The sequence below is a fragment of the Chelmon rostratus genome, chromosome 1 (assembly GCF_017976325.1).
Source record: "Chelmon rostratus isolate fCheRos1 chromosome 1, fCheRos1.pri, whole genome shotgun sequence".
Classification (NCBI taxonomy): domain Eukaryota; kingdom Metazoa; phylum Chordata; class Actinopteri; order Chaetodontiformes; family Chaetodontidae; genus Chelmon; species Chelmon rostratus.
This window is the reverse complement of record NC_055658.1, coordinates 30,402,766-30,421,797: the sequence shown is the minus strand read 5'-3', so window position 1 is coordinate 30,421,797 and position 19,032 is coordinate 30,402,766. Positions and strand designations below refer to the sequence as shown.

At 42.6% G+C, this 19,032-nt stretch overlaps 3 protein-coding genes across 3 annotated transcripts; all 3 read left to right on the top strand.

The window, feature by feature from the left end:
• Positions 1 to 341: 341 nt before the first annotated feature.
• Positions 342 to 6,674, top strand: atp6v0d1 (ATPase H+ transporting V0 subunit d1). The gene is made up of 8 exons (XM_041935574.1): positions 342 to 536; positions 1,956 to 2,127; positions 3,068 to 3,246; positions 3,405 to 3,484; positions 3,821 to 3,898; positions 4,216 to 4,392; positions 4,594 to 4,671; positions 5,449 to 6,674. Exons 1-8 carry the CDS (start codon positions 410 to 412, stop codon positions 5,608 to 5,610), a joined length of 1,053 nt encoding a protein of 350 aa, XP_041791508.1. The 5' UTR covers positions 342 to 409; the 3' UTR covers positions 5,611 to 6,674.
• Positions 6,675 to 7,362: 688 nt separating this feature from the next.
• foxr1 (forkhead box R1) lies at positions 7,363 to 10,210 on the top strand. The gene is made up of 7 exons (XM_041940337.1): positions 7,363 to 7,483; positions 7,695 to 7,787; positions 8,284 to 8,489; positions 9,045 to 9,113; positions 9,324 to 9,451; positions 9,703 to 9,935; positions 10,182 to 10,210. Exons 1-7 carry the CDS (start codon positions 7,363 to 7,365, stop codon positions 10,208 to 10,210), a joined length of 879 nt encoding a protein of 292 aa, XP_041796271.1.
• Positions 10,211 to 15,229: 5,019 nt separating this feature from the next.
• On the top strand, positions 15,230 to 17,801 carry LOC121610994 (dromaiocalcin-1-like). The gene is made up of 3 exons (XM_041943345.1): positions 15,230 to 15,348; positions 15,753 to 16,078; positions 17,357 to 17,801. Exons 2-3 carry the CDS (start codon positions 15,860 to 15,862, stop codon positions 17,543 to 17,545), a joined length of 408 nt encoding a protein of 135 aa, XP_041799279.1. The 5' UTR covers positions 15,230 to 15,348; positions 15,753 to 15,859; the 3' UTR covers positions 17,546 to 17,801.
• The last annotated feature ends 1,231 nt before the right edge of the window (positions 17,802 to 19,032 follow it).

The following is a 19,032-nucleotide window of genomic DNA, read 5'->3' as shown; positions in this document are numbered from 1 at the left end:
TTTTCCTTGCATCGCATTTCCTTCAAGTCATTGGTGTAGAATAAAATGTGCCCCGGCAGGTCACAGGTAGGTGCATTTGTACCACTCATATCGTAAGTATCTTTATTTTGGACTCACAAGATTCACCTTCAGACCTGTAATTTTATCGTTAGTGCTGTGAGCTGTGATGCAGAAACTCTTTATATATAAAACGTTTCTCTTTACATGTAATTTGTTTTGTACCACTTCCACACATGCGTGACGAATTGTGCAATCCGCGAAGTGACGCGCGCGCACACACACACGCATACACAAGCACACACGTTGACAGATCAGATGATGGTCACATGGTCCAGTCACCTGATGCTAACGCTCACCAGCCGGACAGACGGTTCTCCTGCTGCTGAGACGGATCTGACGGTCAGACAGGATGCCTTTCTCCGAGCTGTATTTTAACGTTGATAACGGCTACCTGGAGGGGCTGGTCAGGGGATTTAAAGCCGGAGTACTGTCCCAGGCGGATTATTTAAACCTCGTACAGTGTGAGACCCTGGAAGGTAAATTAAAACAGATGCTAGCTAATGGCTACTAGCTAGCTGCCAAAGCTAATTCCATTGGCTAGAATTGGATGCCACTCTCAAAGCTAACGCCAGTTAGCTCGGTTTGCATCAACGATAATGCTGTTTAAAATCGTAGTATCCAAAGCTCCACTTTGTATTTTTGTCACTAGGGTGCTATTCGTTTAGCTACAAGTCGACAGTTTGTACAATTAAAGTCGAACAATTATTCTTTCAGCTTGCTATCTTCTGAGTCTTAGCTAGCTAGCTAATGCTAACGTAAGACAGGCATATATAAATAAGTCTTCTGTCCCCTATTGATCAATGACGGGCTTTTTAGAGGAAGTGAAATTACACTTTGAAGAGATTTTGCACTACTGTGACATTAGAAACTGATGTTTCACTTCTGACAAAATGACATATATCAGGAGCTTTAGCTAACGTTAGCTATATTGCGTTGACACTTGGTAGTTTTATTATGGTCACTAACGACCGGAAGGATCGCCCGTGACCTTTTTTTCAGGAAACACCAGTAAAGCTTTATTGTCGTAAAGTTCTTGCTTTCTTGCATAGCTGAGCAAAAATGTTATATGAGTAAAGAGTCTGTCAGAGATCATACCAGTTTTACTCACTACAGTTGTATTTCACAATACTGTGAAACATTTTCCAGACAATACTCAAGGTGTCTTTCCTACTCAGGATGGGTTTAAGAATTTCTGCACAGCAACAAAGTCAAACAGTGAAAAGTAGGATTATTAATCACATCGAATGTCCTCTTACATCAAGTTTTTATAGTATTGTTGCAGTTATTACACAATTCATTGGTGTCATATACACAGGGGGCATTACCACACAGTAATAATGTGACTTAAACAACATAGATATAATGTTCACTGTGATGGTTTGTACAGTACAAGCAATGTCGAGTCTGTACAATGTGCTTTTTATATTACAGAAAAATTAAATCTAAGATCACTGTCCTCAAATGTGGATTGCAGATGAGGTCTCATATTTGTTGTTGTGTAACTGACTATGATTTACACTTTGATGTTTTATGATTTCGTCTTGCTGCTTTGTCTCTCTTTTGTCAGTTTTATACTCTGGTCCTGAGGAAATCATCATTGTAGCTGTATTTTTAAACTATAAAAATAACACACAAAAATAACCTTGGCTGGGGCACACCTGCACAGAGGTGGCTCCAATTTTGGGGAGACAGCATGAACCTCCCCACCCTTCCCAGAGAAGTGCCTGATGACACTATTTGCCATCGAAGTAGCACATTTCTGTGTACTGTCCTCACCAGGTTAACAGTGGGGTTAGCAGTGAAGCAGGCTTTCTTACTTTCACACTCGGTAACACCAATCAGAACAAGGCTTTCTAATGAGCTGTACTTTCTCCGTCCATGTGTCTCACCCGCAGATCTAAAGCTCCACCTGCAGAGTACAGACTATGGCAGCTTCCTGGCAAACGAAGCGTCTCCTCTCACTGTGTCCGTTATCGATGACAAGCTGAAGGAGAAGATGGTGGTGGAGTTTCGTCACATGAGGAACCAGTCATATGAACCGCTGGCCAGCTTCATGGACTTCATTACGTAAGTAAAAAGCTGTCGTGTTGAAATTAGTTGTAACTTCTTGAATTATAATGTTCGAGACTGAATTTTACAGTATATTCTGTGAGTGACGGCTGCTTGGGGACATACAAGTTTTCAAGGTGCTTTTATGACAAGACTTTTGACTACATCATTACGTCATATTGAAATATTCTGGGTGTCTTTCTGTGATATGCTTGAGGTCTGTCAGCATGGTTGTTTGCACTTTCAACATTTCTGAAACACTGAAACCAGCAGTTAGCTTTCAACAAAGGAACTGACATCAAGTGGTGTACATCCATGAATCCATGACCTCCCGTGATGTCGTCTTGCTGAGGGAAAGTTGTTGATACAGACACACACAGATACCGCTCGGATATCTGAGGACTGATAGTCACTTGCCTTAAAGCAATCCATTGGTGAGTTACGTTGTCGGAAAACACAAAACCAGACAACAAAAATCAGACGTGACCACCATTAACAGCAGTTTAGTTCTAACATTGCATTGTTTCTTCACTACTGCTGCTCAGGAGTCCTTCAGTGTCCTTGAATGCACCAGCAGGGACACATTTGAGTGTTTCCTACCTATAAATGCATTACAATGTATTTAGATGATGCATTCGAAAATAAAGCTGACAAAGTGTTCATAGATTTGCTGTCTGAGGCAAGTTTCATGTCTCTGACAGTTGTTTTTTATTCTGTGCTAAAGTGGAAGGTTGGTTAAGGTATGCTTTAAGAAACAATTGAGAGTAATGGAAAAATGTGCTGTATAATATTTACTATTATAGGCTAAAACCTTCTGTGTGAATATGACAATTTCTAACAAAAAACCCCGGAGGAAGATAAAAAAGCTGCTCACAGTGATCCTGCTACCAGATAGACAGCATAAACGTAGAATTGGCTTCTCCGCTGTTTCGTGACAGCCCCTGCTTTGTGACTTCAGGTACAGCTATATGATTGACAACGTCATTCTGCTGATCACGGGGACCCTCCACCAGCGGGCCATCTCTGAGCTGGTGCCAAAGTGTCACCCGCTGGGCAGCTTCGAGCAGATGGAGGCGGTCAACATCGCCCAGACCCCCGCCGAGCTTTACAACGCCATCCTGGTGGACACGCCTCTGGGTGGGTACCTCAGCATAAACTGCTTATTGAAACAGAGGAGGATGTAGAAAGTGAAGAGTGACGTCTGCTGCAGAACAGAAGGCGGCATCGATGCTTCTAGAAACATTGAACAGTCCTTTCTGTTGGTTCCAAGTGAATTCTTTCTCTTTTCTTTTCAGCTGCGTTCTTCCAGGACTGCATATCGGAACAGGACTTGGACGAGATGAACATTGAAATCATTCGTAACACACTTTACAAGGTAAAGAATATTACAGTAAAGATGAGCATACTTCATAATGTGAGTGTTTACAGAATAATCTGCAGGATGAACTGAAACAACAGCAAGAGATAAAACAAAGTGAACAGAATGAAGAGAAACTAGAAAAAGAGGCTCCAGGCAGTAGAATAAAATCATAAAAGATCTAAAAATTCATTAATAAGTTATGTATATTACAAGACAATGTAGATGGAGATTAGTTTTATATTATAATGTGAGAATCATTTTTTCTGAAACTAATAGCACTTCAATTAATGATTTTGTTCATGTATTTGTTTAATTATTGGTTACTTAAATTCATAAACCATGTGCTCTCAGGCTTACCTGGAGGCTTTCTACAAGTTCTGCTCCAACCTCGGAGGAACCACAGCTGACACCATGTGTACTATCCTGGAGGTGAGTGTCTGCTCTGTTTATAGGGTGAAAACAAACACACACACACACACACTCTGTGGTGGAGGATGTTTCACTGTTGCCTACAAGTTTGACGCATTCAGGCCCTTTAAATTCGCATTTTGTACCAAAAAAAACATCAAATCGAGAAACTGGTTTATGGCATTGATTTCTGTCTGTATATTAAATTGTTATATTGAAATGGATCTGATGAGTTTACAGTGTGCATATGGAAATGCTGAGGTGTGTTCAGGTTGGATCATCAGTGTGTGTTTTAGCTGTGGACTGAAATATCACTGATCTTCCCGTCTCTGCTGCAGTTCGAGGCGGACAGGCGAGCCTTCATCATCACCATCAACTCATTCGGCACGGAGCTGTCGAAGGAGGACCGGGCCAAGCTCTTCCCCCACTGCGGCAAGCTTTACCCAGAAGGCCTTGCTCAGCTGGCCCGGGCAGATGACTACGAGCAGGTCAAGGCTGTGGCTGATTTCTATCCTGTAAGTGCAGCAGCCAGTGGCCTTAGGACAGCTTTTAAATCCTAAATTTAACCACTGACATCTTCACTTGTGTGTGTGTGGACCGGCCGCTCTGATTTTTCTGTGTAATGTTAAGGCAAACCCACTCAGCATGTCTGCCAAACTGTGCATGGTTGTACCACCACCACCGTCAGTGTGTCTAAACTTGGCTCATGTCCTCAGGAGTACAAGCTGCTATTTGAGGGGGCCGGCAGCAACCCAGGCGACAAAACACTGGAGGACCGTTTCTTCGAGCATGAGGTGACACACATGATCAGACGTACACGGTGTTACACTGCATGTGCACAGCATCCGGCGGGGCTCCGCTCCGCCGGGGTTTTAAAAGACACATTTTGCATGATGTACAAGTATAAAGATGCTTTGTGGCTGGATTTGAACATCATCTCATCTTAAATGTCAGCATTCTGCAGCTGATCTCACAACACAGCTGCTCTCAATAATCTGCATTTTCTGTTCCGTCGTGATCATAAAATAATGATTCGATCAGCATCGCAGCAGGAGGGGAATGAACACGCGCTTCATGTAATAATCACCATCATATTTTGGGTTTTGACAGTAATTTAATTGGATTAAGCGAAGTGAAGTGATCGTTGCTTTTTTGGTAAATTAGGTTCTTCCTATTCACAAACTCATGCTGTTGTTTTGGGGTGTGAGTTTCAAGAATCCAGTGAGGATAAATCAGGCGATAGTAGTTTGTCAGCATAAACTGAAACCATAAGAAAACATTTTTGATAAGTTTCAATTAAAGGAATAAAACTTCATATTTTTTAAGGAATTATGACCACGACACATGCTGAGAGGGACATTTTACAGTTGAAAAATCCACCTGTCCTCTCGTGGACGAACTATGTGACAGTTTGGTGACACAGATCTAAGACACCTGCAATGAACTAATGTCGTGAAGTGGGAAAATGAAGGTAGTTTCCTGTCTGTGTTGTTATTAGTAGTGTGCTCGTCATCATCAGCTCTGTGATGTTTGTCCACTCCTCCTCCTCCTCCTCCTCCTCCTCCTCGCAGGTGAAGCTGAACAAGCTGGCCTTCCTCAACCAGTTCCACTTCGGTGTCTTCTACGCCTACGTCAAGCTGAAGGAGCAGGAGTGCAGGAACATAGTGTGGATCGCAGAGTGCATCGCCCAGCGGCACCGCGCCAAGATCGACAACTACATTCCTATCTTTTGAGCCCCCCCACCCCCCCGTCCTTCCTCTTCCAGTCCCACCTCGGTGTTAAAGATTCTGATGGTTTGATGTTAAATTTTCTCCGTTCTTCGCTCGTAGGTGTAAATTGGTTCCTCACAGCCGAGTTTCTTGTTGAACACACAATTGACTTAAATACAGAGTTTTAAACTGGGAAACAGCCTGATCCATCAGAGGTGGTTGGTGCTTGATGTAATGAGCTCACCAGGTTAATGGAGGAAGCTCATTTGACTTTCAAACGCGTGTCTCTGATTGTGCAAACTTTCCGACGCTCAGCGTGTTGTTTCATGCAGCACGCTCTGATGTGTCACGTCCACCTGACACATCAGATGGTGAAACACCAGATGAAGAATTTGCAATTCACTAAATCCAGGAATGAACTCGACCGTCACCGGGACAGAGAAGCTTCGGTGAATTCTCAGCGCAGCAAACGCCAACCACCTTTTAAAGATCGTGTTAAAGTCCAGGCACATAAAACACTAAAAGGATCAGTATGCTGTACGTTTTGGATTTATCACCATCAGAATCAGTAAAAAGACGACAGTTGAAATCAGAACTACACACAAGCTCAGAAATCCAGGCCGTCCATAACAAAGTGGACATGAAAACATTCCTCCGCTCAGCGTCAGTCTCCACCAGGTTCGATATAACCTGTATTTATTTCTGTTTTAGTGCTAGATTCTGTCTGCATGTCTGATCATTACTGTGGTTTTCCCCCCAAAAAAACAAGTGAAACGTGTGCGCCCCTCCTGATTTGCAGTCTTATCTAGATTGTTGTTAGCTTTTAAAAATACAGCAGCTGAACAGGAGCTTCCAGTCCTCAGCGTCCCTGTTTGTGTTTCTGTAAATGAACGTACTGGAATGAGGCAAAATCTAGTGAGTATATAACAGACTTAATGTTTAAAGTATACAAAGATATAGAGATATTTAAAGATGATACGATTTTGTTTTTTTTGATGCTGTAAAATTTGATTTATTGCTGTTTTGATCTGTTACTTGTGAAATTTGAATTGTAAATGTGACAAAAAAAATTAAACAGACTAAACTGATCTAACGCAGGTCTGGAGAAATTTAAAAGACTCATCAAATGGTTTTGAATGTTTTCGTGTGTTTGTGCAGGTGGCAGGTGCAGCAAAGTAAGAGTAGTCAGACGTTTGCAGCAGAGACAGCCGGCAGGAAGCTGTGTCTTTTCAAATGTCCACAGATATCTCCACAGCTGTTTCCACAAAGCTTTGTAGTAAATATTAAATATAATCCAAATGTCAATGAGTCTACAGCTCTGTGAGGTGGTGCTTCAGCTGCTGTATATGCTAATGAAAGCATGCTAATCACAGTAACAGTGTTAACATGCTGGTGTTTAAATTCTATGATTATATGTTCACCATCCCAGTTTAGCATGTTAGCATGCTTGGCAAGTTAAGGTCCACTTACAAGCTTTTTCAACTGCATCTCATGATCTTCCTCGTCATGACTCATGGATGTGTTTAATCAAACAGTAATATGAACTCAGGCTTCTCATTAAATTTAATATATGAAGCAAATTGAGATTTGTTCTGTTCAGATTTAGCTGCAGGCACAAATTTCCCCCTGCAAACTGATTCTGCACAAGCTGAAGCCTCCAGGTTTAATTAAGTCCAATCAGGCTGTTCAGCTGCAGCTGAGGCATCAAGCGTCTGCAGTAAACCTGCAGCTCTGATCAGAGAGCTGCTGAAACAAACCTGTGAAACACATCCAGCCATGACTTTACAGCTTAAAACCAGAGCTGGACTGTTTGACCTGCACTGCTCTGTGGGCCTGACGGACTGGGACATGGAGAAGGAGCTCAAACTGGCAACAACCACAGACCAGTTTTACCACGGTGACGGTTTTTCTTTACTCTGTAGTGTCTGGCTTCACTGTAGGTTCAAGGATGATCGTCAATCATTCCCAACAGCATGAGAAGCAGTTCACAGATTTAAAACACAGAAATGTTGCCATTAATACGTTCAGGAACAGTGAAGGACAAACGAGCTGATTGGAAAGTGCCAAATGTGCAGTTTATCTGTGTGTTTATCAATCACTGATGACAGATGATAAGCTGAATGATCAATATGTGGTCCAGAGGCCGTCTGCAAGAGCCCCGAGAAGAAAAGATGAATTCATTTGGTACGATAAAACTTCAGGTGAGCTTTTCTTTCCATCCACATTCATCATGGTTTGTATTTCACTACACATTCAAATCTCGTTCTGTCTTCGTGCTAACGCTTGTTTCTATCCTTTTTCCATTTTGGGAAATTGCTCTCTTGAATCAGCTGAGACAATCGATGTATAGCTTTTTTTTCTTTTACATGAACAAATTAAATTTTTTAAACTTTGCATAGAGCCAGGCTAGCTGTTTCCCCTTCTGTTTTTATGCTAAGCTAACCAAACCATCCCTGTCTGTAGCTTCACATTTAACAGACAGGACAGTGGTTTCCATCTTGTCTAACTCTCTGCAAGGAAGTATAACTATATAATAATAAATATATGTGGATGCATTTCCCAAAACTTTTTAATTATTCCTTTTAACAAATATGTTGAATTCATTTCCTCCCTTGTTTTCCGAGATTCTGAATCTGCAGTGTTTTCATCTTCATCCACTTCAATCCTCGTGAGGATGAACGTTTTTCTGTCCGTCAGACACCTTTGTGAAGCCAAACCTGTGGCTGTTGGTGAATCCTAACATCGCCTGCCCGATCCAGTATAGAGAACGTGCAGCAGATGTGCAGGCGCTCTCTGAGCCTGCAGAGGAAGTCCAAACACCACTACTGGACCCCGCAGAGACCCATGATGCTCCTCTGCAGGAGCAACAGCTGCGCTCTGTTTCCTCCTCCACTGAGTACATGGTACAGTATTCACTGCGGACATCAGCGATCACTCTTGTCCTGTTGGACGTGTGTGCGTGGTGGCGTGTTTTAGTTTCCACTCACACATTCACAGCTCATACCGTGCAGCCTGTCTTCAAGGTGGAGCTTCAGACCTCCAGTAGAGAGATGAAGGTGACCTTTCAAATTTTTGGGTGGATTTTGTTTCTTAAGAAACAAAACTGCAAGGAGGACATTTACATTCGTCTGAGATCCAATCCCAGTGCAGACCTGGTCTGAGCGCATTCCCGCTGCAGTGCAATCTGCATGTATTTGCACCTGTATTAACGTGTTCATTCTCATACAGATCACATATTAGCACCAGGTGTGAATGACGTCTTATACCAGGTAAAGAAGTTTGGCTGGACAACGAAGCTAAAGACATTAATTTGAAGCTACGCATGAGACAAAATAGCGGAAATGTTGATAAAAAAATCCAGGAGAACGCTACAAACATGAATACAGGTTTCAATGCATCACTTCAAACAGTTTGAGAGTCTGTGTTACTGATGTAATCTCACCATCCTTGACAATTAGATCACGAATGAAGACGTCTTCTTTCAACCAGCCAAGAACAGACCCAAGGGACGGACCACGAAGGCCAGGGTGAGAACACCGCGGACGTGACAACAATCGAAGCTTTAACTTTCAGTGCTCCTCATTGATTTTTAACAGATTCCCTGTAAGTTTGAGCTAAAGTGTGGAGTTCAGACGGGTTCTTTCCGGAGCTTCAGGAATGCTAACAATGACAACTGTTCTGCACGAGCACCGAAAGTGGAACTGAGAGGCTTTTGAAGTGTTTCTGCCTCGTTCCAGGACAGTAAGACCGTGAAGCCAGGATGCTGGCCTCGTCCACCAGTGAACTACTGCATCCTCATCGCCTTGGCGCTCAAGAGCAGCCACACTGGAAGCCTCAAAGTCCAGCAGATTTACCACTTCACCAGGTCAGAGTGTGATGTTTGTCAAAAGATTAAAGGTAACATCCCATCACACTATGTGATCATCTGATGATGAATTCGATGGCACCCAATCAGGCATTTTTGAAGTTGCAGGAAGGTAAAAAATGGCATCTTCCAAAATGTCAGACTGGTCTCTCAAATGGTAAAGCTGCGTTGGAGCAACATGTTGCACCATAGCCTGTTTTTGGGTTTGAGCTCATCCATGTCCCTCATGTTCCCCCCCCATCCTCTCCCAGAGAGCACTTCCCCTTCTTTCAGACAGCTCCAGATGGCTGGAAGAACACCATCCGGCACAACCTGTGCTTCAACAACAGCTTCCGCAAAACCTGCAACCAGCTGTGCAGAGACGGCAAGAGGAAGTCGTGTTTTTGGCACCTGACTCTGGACGGCCAACGGCGGCTCAAGGACGAGGTCCGCACCCTGACGGCAGAAACCTTGAAGCAGCTGGAGAGGAGCATGTCCCGCCCAGGTGAATTTAACAAAGATTAATCTGAGGGACATGTCAACATCCTTAAACCCTGGCGCTGACTCTGCCCTCCTTCTTTACTGAGCAGACTAACCACAACCACCTGTGACTGCAGCTCCTACTGCTACTTAACACTATTCGCTTAAATTGAGGGAATGAAAGAGTAATTGGATGGTATTAATTTAATCAAGGGAGTTGCCAGATGTGACATATTTATCACTAATGACGTTTTTTTTTTTTATGTTTCAGATGTAATACGGGCTTTGCTTGCTCAGTGATTGCAGCTTTAAAAAGGGATCAGAGCTTAAACGACTGCATAATAAAACTTAACTGTACATACAGAAAGTGTCTTGTTACGCAGCATATTATTTATGAATGTATTTTTGTTTAATTCTTGTGAATATTTGGAAAGCCCCGAAGAGCACTTTGATTATTTGTAACTGGAAACGTGCAGACAAGTGAAGATATTTGTAAAGTGTTATGGGTTAAATTAAAATCCCAGAAGAAATGCATGTTTTTGTCTGTCACATGTATTTATTCTACGTAGGAGTCGGGGTCCTTCTCAGATCAAATCCTCCAGATTTAAGGAGAAAATGTGTTTGTTGACACTTTGGCCGGCAGCACACATCACGTTTGTATCTGTCTTATTATGTTACAACACTGTGGTTAAGGTCTGATTAGGTTTAGGCACAAAAACAACTTGTTTAGAGAGTAATTGTGTTTTGGGTTCAAATAAGTACAATGAAGGTTAGGGGACCTTCGTCGTCATGGTTACAATAATGAAAAACAAAGGTTCAGGAACGTTCATGGTCTTGGTTCAAAGAAACAAACGCTGACTGAAACAGAAAATGAAGAGTGGTCTCCTGTGTTAAACTGACAATAAAAACATCACCTAGCCCTCCACGGCCACTAGAGGGTGCTGTCACTTAAATATAAACCTAATTTTGGGGCTCTTTCTGAAACTTTTCTTCTTGGAAGAACAGTCTGTTTTCAGCATGTTTATGTGAATAATTTGCTAAATAAGAGTTATTTTCCAGCAAGTCCATTAGATTTACAAGCTAGCAACCTAAGTTAGCCAGATCATGAGGTGAGAGCTGCTGCCGACCAATCACACTCTCCACTAGTCATGAAATGCCTGGAAAAACTGATTCTACCAAACCTGAACACCATCCTGCTGCCAGCTGGATTCCCCCCCACCACCGGTTTTCCTTCAGGGCCAAACGAGGTGCAGAGGATGCTGAGGGATGTCTCTTCCACTTCCTCCACCAACATCTGGAATCACCGGGCAGCTTCAGGTCAGTCCTCTTTGTTGTTCAGCTCCACCTTCAGCATAATTCAGCACCACCAGATCCTCAACCACTGGGTTCAGAATTTCCAACAGATGACACGCTGATAGAACAGGCAGAGCAACAGCTGTCTCCTTAGCCCTCTCCACCCTCCCCTGTATGACAGGACCAGCCCTTCACCATCACCACATACTTCAAATACCCTGACAATGACATACTCTCACTAACAACAGCTCTGCTGCAGCCGATCAAGACTCCGTCTCGCTGCACTGTTGTAGTTGCATTGTGATGTGCTTTGTGAATTATATCTTATTGTCTCACTGGTACCTGTGTTCTGTTTTTAATGGGGGACAATTTTCAGTGTAATATTTGTTCAGCCTCTGTCGGCTAAACTCACCTCTCTTAGAAATGAATGCCATCACTAACACGTTTTATGTTCAAACCCAGTTCAGTATGTCAGGAGCAGCTACTGAACTGCTGATTTTTACCTATTTAAGATGTCATGTAGTTGTTTTATTCACCTGCTTCTCTGTGTCTTGTGGTTAAAATATACCGCATCTATCGTTCAAGTCGGCAGGTAAATCTTGATTCATTTGCCAACAGTCAAATGGCGTCTGGAGGTGCAGTGACGGGCAGCTGATAGTTGTTTTAAGTGTGTCTGCCAGTCAAATGATTGTTGTGATATGTAGACAACAAAGTAGTGAGAAGAGGCTCATCGAGCAGCATCAGGTGTTTCTCACTGAGCACATCGCAGTTGAAGAGACAGCAGGACAACACGTCAGGACAGGTAAGAACCAGGTAGCACTCACTGGTTACTGACAAAGCGTTGTTTGAGGTATTAAATGTCAAATTGTTTATTCTCACCACACACAATAACACCGCCTGGTTCAACATGATGCTCCCTGTGCAACAGAATTCTGATGATGGTGACGATGAAGAGCGGCCTCTCAGGACTCTTCCTCCTCCTCAGCGGTAGTGTGTCTGCTCTGGGATCAGTGGTATTGAAATCTTACGTGTACTTACCTTTTCATTACACCTGGGGGGATGCTCAAAGGTACTGCAGGAGGTGAGCTCTGCTTTTATTCACCTTATCAGCCGCAGCCAAAATCTGTATTTACACAAAATAAAGCTTTAATGTGACATTAAAAACGCATCACTTAGTTTAGTCACAAGATGAAAGGTTAGTTATTAGAATTCACCCTCAGGGGAACATGAACGTGTGAACCAAATGTCATAGAAATCCATCTAATAGTTGCTCAGATATTTCACTTAAAACCAGAAATGTCGACAAGATTCAGTGGAGTACAAGACTGGACCACATTCAGTGTCCGAGGCAGAATCAGGCCAACACAACATTCATGAGGTATAAACAAACATAATTATTATTATTAACACTTGCTGATGTCAAATTGACATCACATATGTAGATTTGAGACGGGTCTTCATCCGCAAAGGCCCCCATCACAACCACAAACAGCATTCTCCTCTTCTTTTGTCTTCAGTGGTCCAGTTGTTGAAAACGATGTCTTTCCCACTTTGAAAGGAATCAAAAGTCCATACAACAGTGCAGCTTCACAGATGGCTGCTATATTTACATTGATTTATTTATTTTCTTGACATTTTTTTGTTTTGTTTTGGACCCACATGAGCGAGGGGAGGATGTAAGAAGGAAGAAGATGAAGAAGATCGTAGCTCAGTGTGGGTGCTGGAGATGCTTTTAAAAACCAGATAGGGGTCATCAGGTTAAATCAGATCGTAGGATTCATCCTCTTGGGATCATGAATGTCTCTAAATTTCACAGTACAGAGGTGGAGGACAGACAGGCACTTTGGTCCAGATGGAAATATCTTGTTTATTGGATGAACTTAAGCAGACGTTCGTGGTCCTCAAGGATAAATCCTACTGACTCGATCCCCTGACTTTTCGTCTAGCGCCACCATGAGGTTTACTTGTGAGGCTGATTTGTGGTTTTGTGTGAAACGTTTCAATGACCATTGGATGATGGATGAATTACCAGGAAGTTTGGTTGGGACATTCATGTTCCCCTCAGGATGAATTGTAATGACTCATCGTCAAGTCAAAGATTCAGTTTGTCCAATACTTCATGACCATAATTTATAAAAACATCCCATCAGCCTCAGCTGTCGTTAGCATAGTGATAATTAGCACAGGGCATTGTGCAAAGCATCCTTTACTGTTAATAAAATTTAGTTTTCAATGAGTTATATTGTGACAGATCACTTTGCAAATAAACCTTTTTTTTTTGTCCAAATAGCTCACAGCACTACACTGACTTGGCGACAATCTATACGCAGTCAGATACAGGCAAGATGCACATGAGTCAGTATTATGCGTGGATCGGCCTGCACAAGTCAGAAGGCAACCCCCTGGCTCACCTATCTGACTGGATTTGGCCTAATGGACAAAGGAACACCCTCGACGCCTGGTCCCAAGACGAGCCAGGCAATGAAGACAGCTGTGCTTCCGTCTATTACCCCGCCAGAAAGTAACATTTTTTTAATATTCTTTAGCAATTTTGCAAGTTGTTGTTGTCAAAGTTATTGATAATGGAGGTCCTGATTTAAGTCTTAACAAGCTGCTTTTCATAATATGCATATATGAATGGAAACTGATGGCTGCCGGGAATGTGGTGATCGAGAGAGCTCAGTGCTCTGCAATGTCAAGGCTCTGAAAACTTTTTCTCAATCAGCTTCTAATTACAAGCGACGGAGTCCTACGAAAACACGCAGAGTTAGAACAGTTACGGTTGGACTGACGTGGACTTTTTTGGTGTTGGTGGGTTGTTTGGTCGTGTTGCATTTGCTCAGAGTGTTAAAGTTAAAATCCTTCGTTTTCATGAAATCAAACACCATTTTTGATATAATTCATGGTGAACAGTTTTTCAGTAGAAGCCATTCAGTGTTTTACTTTCAGTGATCTTCTGTCTATGTTTTTAGTTTTTATTGGTAGTGGTAGTGGTCCTGCCCTGGATTCAGATCGCAAAGCTAAACACCAGATATTCACAGGAGACCATGCATACATGGAATCCCCATTGGCTAACAGCCTCAATGTTTATGGTCCTGTTAAGTTACCGCTAATGCAAACACAACATTTCCTGATGCGTCACAATAAAAGCATTCAACATGCAACACATGGAGTGGCTTTTACTGTGAAGACGCCACAGGAAACACACTGTACAAAACGAGTCATGGTCATTCTCAGACTGTGTGCAGCATGCGATCAGGTCGTAGCTACAATTATTTTCGACTGACTTCTTCATTAAAACAGTGAGATTGATTGGTTGCACTGTAACCTTTGTTTCTGAAGAAAGTAGCTGCTTAATGAGTGTTGCTGTAATATTAACCTGCCGGCCGTGGTGTCCCAAAATCAAGGAGGACTGCAACTTTAAACTCCTATAACTTTAATGTTATAGCAGATATTAGCTTAACACCTAGTCTTAACACCCGTTTACTAATAGCAAGTTCATCTGGTATTATTCCCAAGATTTTGTTAGCTTTTCAGTGTTTTTCTCTGTTTGAATTTTGTTTCTAAATGCTACATATATGTTGTCAAATTGATGAGCGTGTTTCTTAATTTGCTTGTGTTTTGTCTATTTGCATGTGTTTTCTTATTAGGTTGCACTGCATTGAGCTCTCTCAGCCACCAAATAGGAGAGAAGGACCAGCTCTCAAAACTCTAAAGCATGATTTGATTAGGAAAGTTGTCATCAGCTGTGCAAACTCTTTGTTATTTGTAGTAAAGACTAAAAGCCACTCAAAGACACTGGTCCAAGCATGACTGACAGTCAGCAGTAAATGCATTGGAATATTTTTCTTCTAAAAACTGAATTCATGCATTAAATTCTTCCTCTTTGTAATTTGTTGTTCATATTTCACTTCAAAGGTTTCATGGAGGCAGTTGTGGACTATCTTACTGCTTCTTCTTCTGTCATGAGCTCAAGCACAATGCCTTCACCCACACATTTATACCACAGTCGAAGACATGGTCTGAAGCTCAGCAGTACTGCAGGGACAAGTTCCTCGACCTGGTAACTCTCGAAGACCACTCGGCCCTGAACTCTGTGGTCGATAGTCAGGACTTTCCAGTCTGGACTGGGCTGCACAGAAATGGTAAAGACAAACACACCTGCAGCCTGTCTTGGGTTTTTTTTGTTTGTTTTTTAGGTGTTCGGTCGACAAACTCATCCATGAGTGTGCTCTTTTCTGAATCTGTTGGGTCACTATCTCGAATAGCTAAACATCTGTCTAGATAACCAGTCGCTTTCACTTCCCTCATTGTGTAAAACTTTGAAAAACCTCGGAGGCACAGCTTGTTAAAAAGCAAGCAAAGAAGTCAGGGATGCAAATATTAACTTCTGTAAGGCAGTAAAACACCTGCAATATTGTTGTTTTTCCCTCTTTTTTTGCTCTCAGTAAAGTTTAACCTTTGTCTCAAGCCTCAAAGCTAATGATGAATGTTGACTTTCTGACAAACAGTAAAGACACAGACGTTCAGCTCATCATCTGTTCTGCAGGGAACACGTGGAAGTGGGGCACAGGGCAGTCAGAGTACAGAAACTGGGCATCGCAAGAGTCAAGGAGCAATGGCGACTGTGTCTCCATCTCCTCTGTGCAAAAAGAGATGGCCACCCAAAACTGCTCCGCCCGGTTTCCCTTCATCTGCATCAGGGACAACCTGGTCCTGGTAAAGGAGAACAAGACCTGGGAGGAGGCGCTGCACCACTGCCGAACCCTCAAGTTTTCTCACCAACCGGGCGTTCACTACGAGCTGGTCAGCGTAAAACCCGGAGAAGACCACGACTACGTCATGAACAAGGTCAAGGAGGCCAACAGTGAGAAGGTGGGTTCATCTTCAGTGGCACATGTAAGAAATGATCTTTTCTTTCATCGGTGCTATGAGTTAAGCTGCGATATAACGAGGCACCTTCACCAGCCGATCCGGAGGGAAATCCAACTTTGAAAAGATGGACAGAACAAGCTTAGTCTGAACCTTCAAGTTGTGTCCAGAATCCCTCTCAATTTTCTGCCTAGTTCAGTATGTTCGCGCTCTTTCACTACACCTGTGGAAAGCACAGTCATGTGACACTACACCTGTCATGAATGATGCAGAATGAAGATGATTGATTGAATCTTGATCTATCGCATCATATAGACTCAAGTATTGAAAATAAAAAATCTCACACCTGAACTAACCGTTTGGTTTATGGACCTGGCGGAGCAGTGCAGCCTCAGCTATTGCTTAGCAACCGTAACTATACATGGCCGGTCCGTCCTGCTCTTAGTTGGGTTTGAAGTTGAGTTTAAGCTGCAGAAAGCAGTCAACGCTAGCTGAGGAAGCTTTGTTTGACAAACATGTCAGTTGGTCATAATCCTAAAGTCTTCTCTCTCGAAACAAAACAGGAGTTTGCATGTCATTGTGTGCAGGGGGGTCTGGAGTCTATCCCAGCATGCTTTAGGTGAGAGCCAGTCTGTAATATAGCTGACATATACACACAGACAACCAGTTCAGTCAGCCGAAACATTCGAACTCGGCCACAGCTGGTGCAATAAATCATTGTCCCTGTTAAATAACAATAAATAAATGTAGATCTGAATTGGATGGAGGCAGACATCACTGTCCCACACACTTTGCTTGATTGACAAGTGAGCTTCGAGAAACGTGTTGCTGGAGCAACACAGCGATTGTTGTCTATTTTTCTCATGTTTCCCATCTTTGTAGCTGATCATCACTAAGCCTCAGGATCACATGGATGTATCGTCAACACTGATTACCCGACTCCAAGATGGTTCCAGTTTATTCTAATTAAGGCTGGTTTGCTTCTGTGTTGCACCCGCGGCTCATTAGCATCTCTTTCCCTGTGAGCTGCAGCCAGGCCCAAAAACTTCTCATTGACATTACGTCATGTATATGAAAATAGTTTTTATGGGAATCTACAAATTTTAAACCTTAATGGTTTGAATATTAATAGTATTAAGTTATAATTGAGCCTGTTTGCAGCTGGAGGTGTCTTGTCAACAGGTTGATAGACGTCTCTTTTACGATGGTGCTCTATGGAGAAAATGCTTTGTGGGCAGCAGGTACATCTATGGAGTTTCATTAGTTGTTTCCTCTCCTCAGGTGTGGGCTGGCCTCCGTTTCCTGGCTGGTCATTGGCTGTGGGTGAACAGCGCGAAAGTTTTGTACTCTAATCTGGCCACATGCCCCCTCGAGGGGCAGCACTGCGGAGCTTTATCCAAGAACAACACTGGCACTGTGGAGACCACAGACTGTTTGCAGAAATGGAACTTCCTGTGTTACCGCTCATAGTAATGACATCACTACCATCACCTGCACGGGGGGGTCACTAACACATCCCCTCTGCACCCACCAACTCTATGTTCACATGCCATTCAGCTTTTTCAGACGGTAGATAGATGACTGTGAACACACTGATGGAATATGCATAAAACTGAAGTGTGGTTTTCTTTACTTTTCTTTCATTCCAAGCTGCAGCAGGTTGTACGTAGCTCATTATATATGCGGCTGAAGTACAGTCCAAAGCTACTCAGTCTACCTGCACACACATTTCATGTTAAAGGGATAGTTCACTTCAAAATGAAAACATTTTTTTTGTCTGTAGAGTCATTTTCTAAGACATCTGAGCTGTTAAAAGGTTCAATAAAATCATTGAACTAAAAAAAAACAAAAAACAATCAACCAGACGCTTCATTGTTCATCCAAACAGCGAGCTGAGATGAAAGCGATGGACACTGACGAGCCACTGGTTCAGGTATGTGGGTTACACCCGGGTGAAAGTCAACAGCCAGGAGATAGAAAGGTGGTGAAAGAGTGAAACCTTCAAATCGTGGTACACCTGAAGCCCCCATCACCCCACATTGGGCTGAAACACTGTCCACATAGGAGGGACATGATGTGCTCATTGTTCAAGAGATTGTGGGAACATGGACGCCAAAAGACAGAAATCTTGTCATGTTCTTCAGACATATTCTAAAATCCTGAAGAAAAACTAAAAGAAAATCTTATCATCCAGCAAAAAATGTACTTCCATTACCTCCACGATGAAGCATAAACAAGACAAACTGTTGCACAGCTCGCAATCATACGGACTCTTCTCCTAAACATGTGCCTCACGTCCAAGTCTGTAAGCCACGCGCATCGCTCAGCACACAGCAAGCTAGCAGGCTAACAATCGAGCTAACACGAGCAAGCAAGTTCCAAAAGAAACCGCAATATTGATTTTATTGATTGAATGTAGTGAACGATGGAAAAACAAGATATCTGTCACATTAACTACACAAAACAACCTCAACACATGGTTTTAAGCTGGCTAATTCTAACAAGCTAACAAGCTTGCTAGCATTCTCTCACAGTACCATTAGCATCGAGCACTGATAGCATCTTGTCAGATGTAATAGATCATAAATAAGTGAACTGGTTATGGATCACAGTGCTTTATTTTATTTTATTGGTTGGTTGTTGTTACTGTTGGTTGGTTTTTGATCACACATTTATTTGCTTTTCACGATTTGGACTAAATTAGCACCATGAATTGATCCGTTTCTGTGAAAATCCAGCCTGGGTGGTTTCTTATGGCCGCGGTGAACGCCTCACACAGCTTCGCTAAGCAGAGACGGATGAAGTGATTAACATGGAAACAGGACAGTCCAAAAGCTCTTCATAACTCACTGTGAACCATGTTCACGTTATAATGGAAACCCTGGAGATGAAACTGATTCCTGCAGGGAAACATATCTGCAAATCACTGCAGTCAGCTGGAAGAGGACCAGCGCTGG

Excerpts from the sequence above, each read along its gene's own strand:
- foxr1 (XM_041940337.1), top strand. The coding sequence starts at position 7,363 with ATGACTTTACAGCTTAAAACCAGAGCTGGACTGTTTGACCTGCACTGC. Across the intron at positions 9,114-9,323 it reads GACGGACCACGAAGGCCAGG|GACAGTAAGACCGTGAAGCC; the intron begins GTGAGAACACCG and ends GCCTCGTTCCAG. Across the intron at positions 9,452-9,702 it reads CAGATTTACCACTTCACCAG|AGAGCACTTCCCCTTCTTTC; the intron begins GTCAGAGTGTGA and ends ATCCTCTCCCAG.
- atp6v0d1 (XM_041935574.1), top strand. The coding sequence starts at position 410 with ATGCCTTTCTCCGAGCTGTATTTTAACGTTGATAACGGCTACCTGGAG. Across the intron at positions 3,899-4,215 it reads CCATGTGTACTATCCTGGAG|TTCGAGGCGGACAGGCGAGC; the intron begins GTGAGTGTCTGC and ends TCTCTGCTGCAG. Across the intron at positions 4,393-4,593 it reads CTGTGGCTGATTTCTATCCT|GAGTACAAGCTGCTATTTGA; the intron begins GTAAGTGCAGCA and ends TCATGTCCTCAG.
- LOC121610994 (XM_041943345.1), top strand. The coding sequence starts at position 15,860 with ATGGCCACCCAAAACTGCTCCGCCCGGTTTCCCTTCATCTGCATCAGG. Across the intron at positions 16,079-17,356 it reads AGGAGGCCAACAGTGAGAAG|GTGTGGGCTGGCCTCCGTTT; the intron begins GTGGGTTCATCT and ends TCCTCTCCTCAG.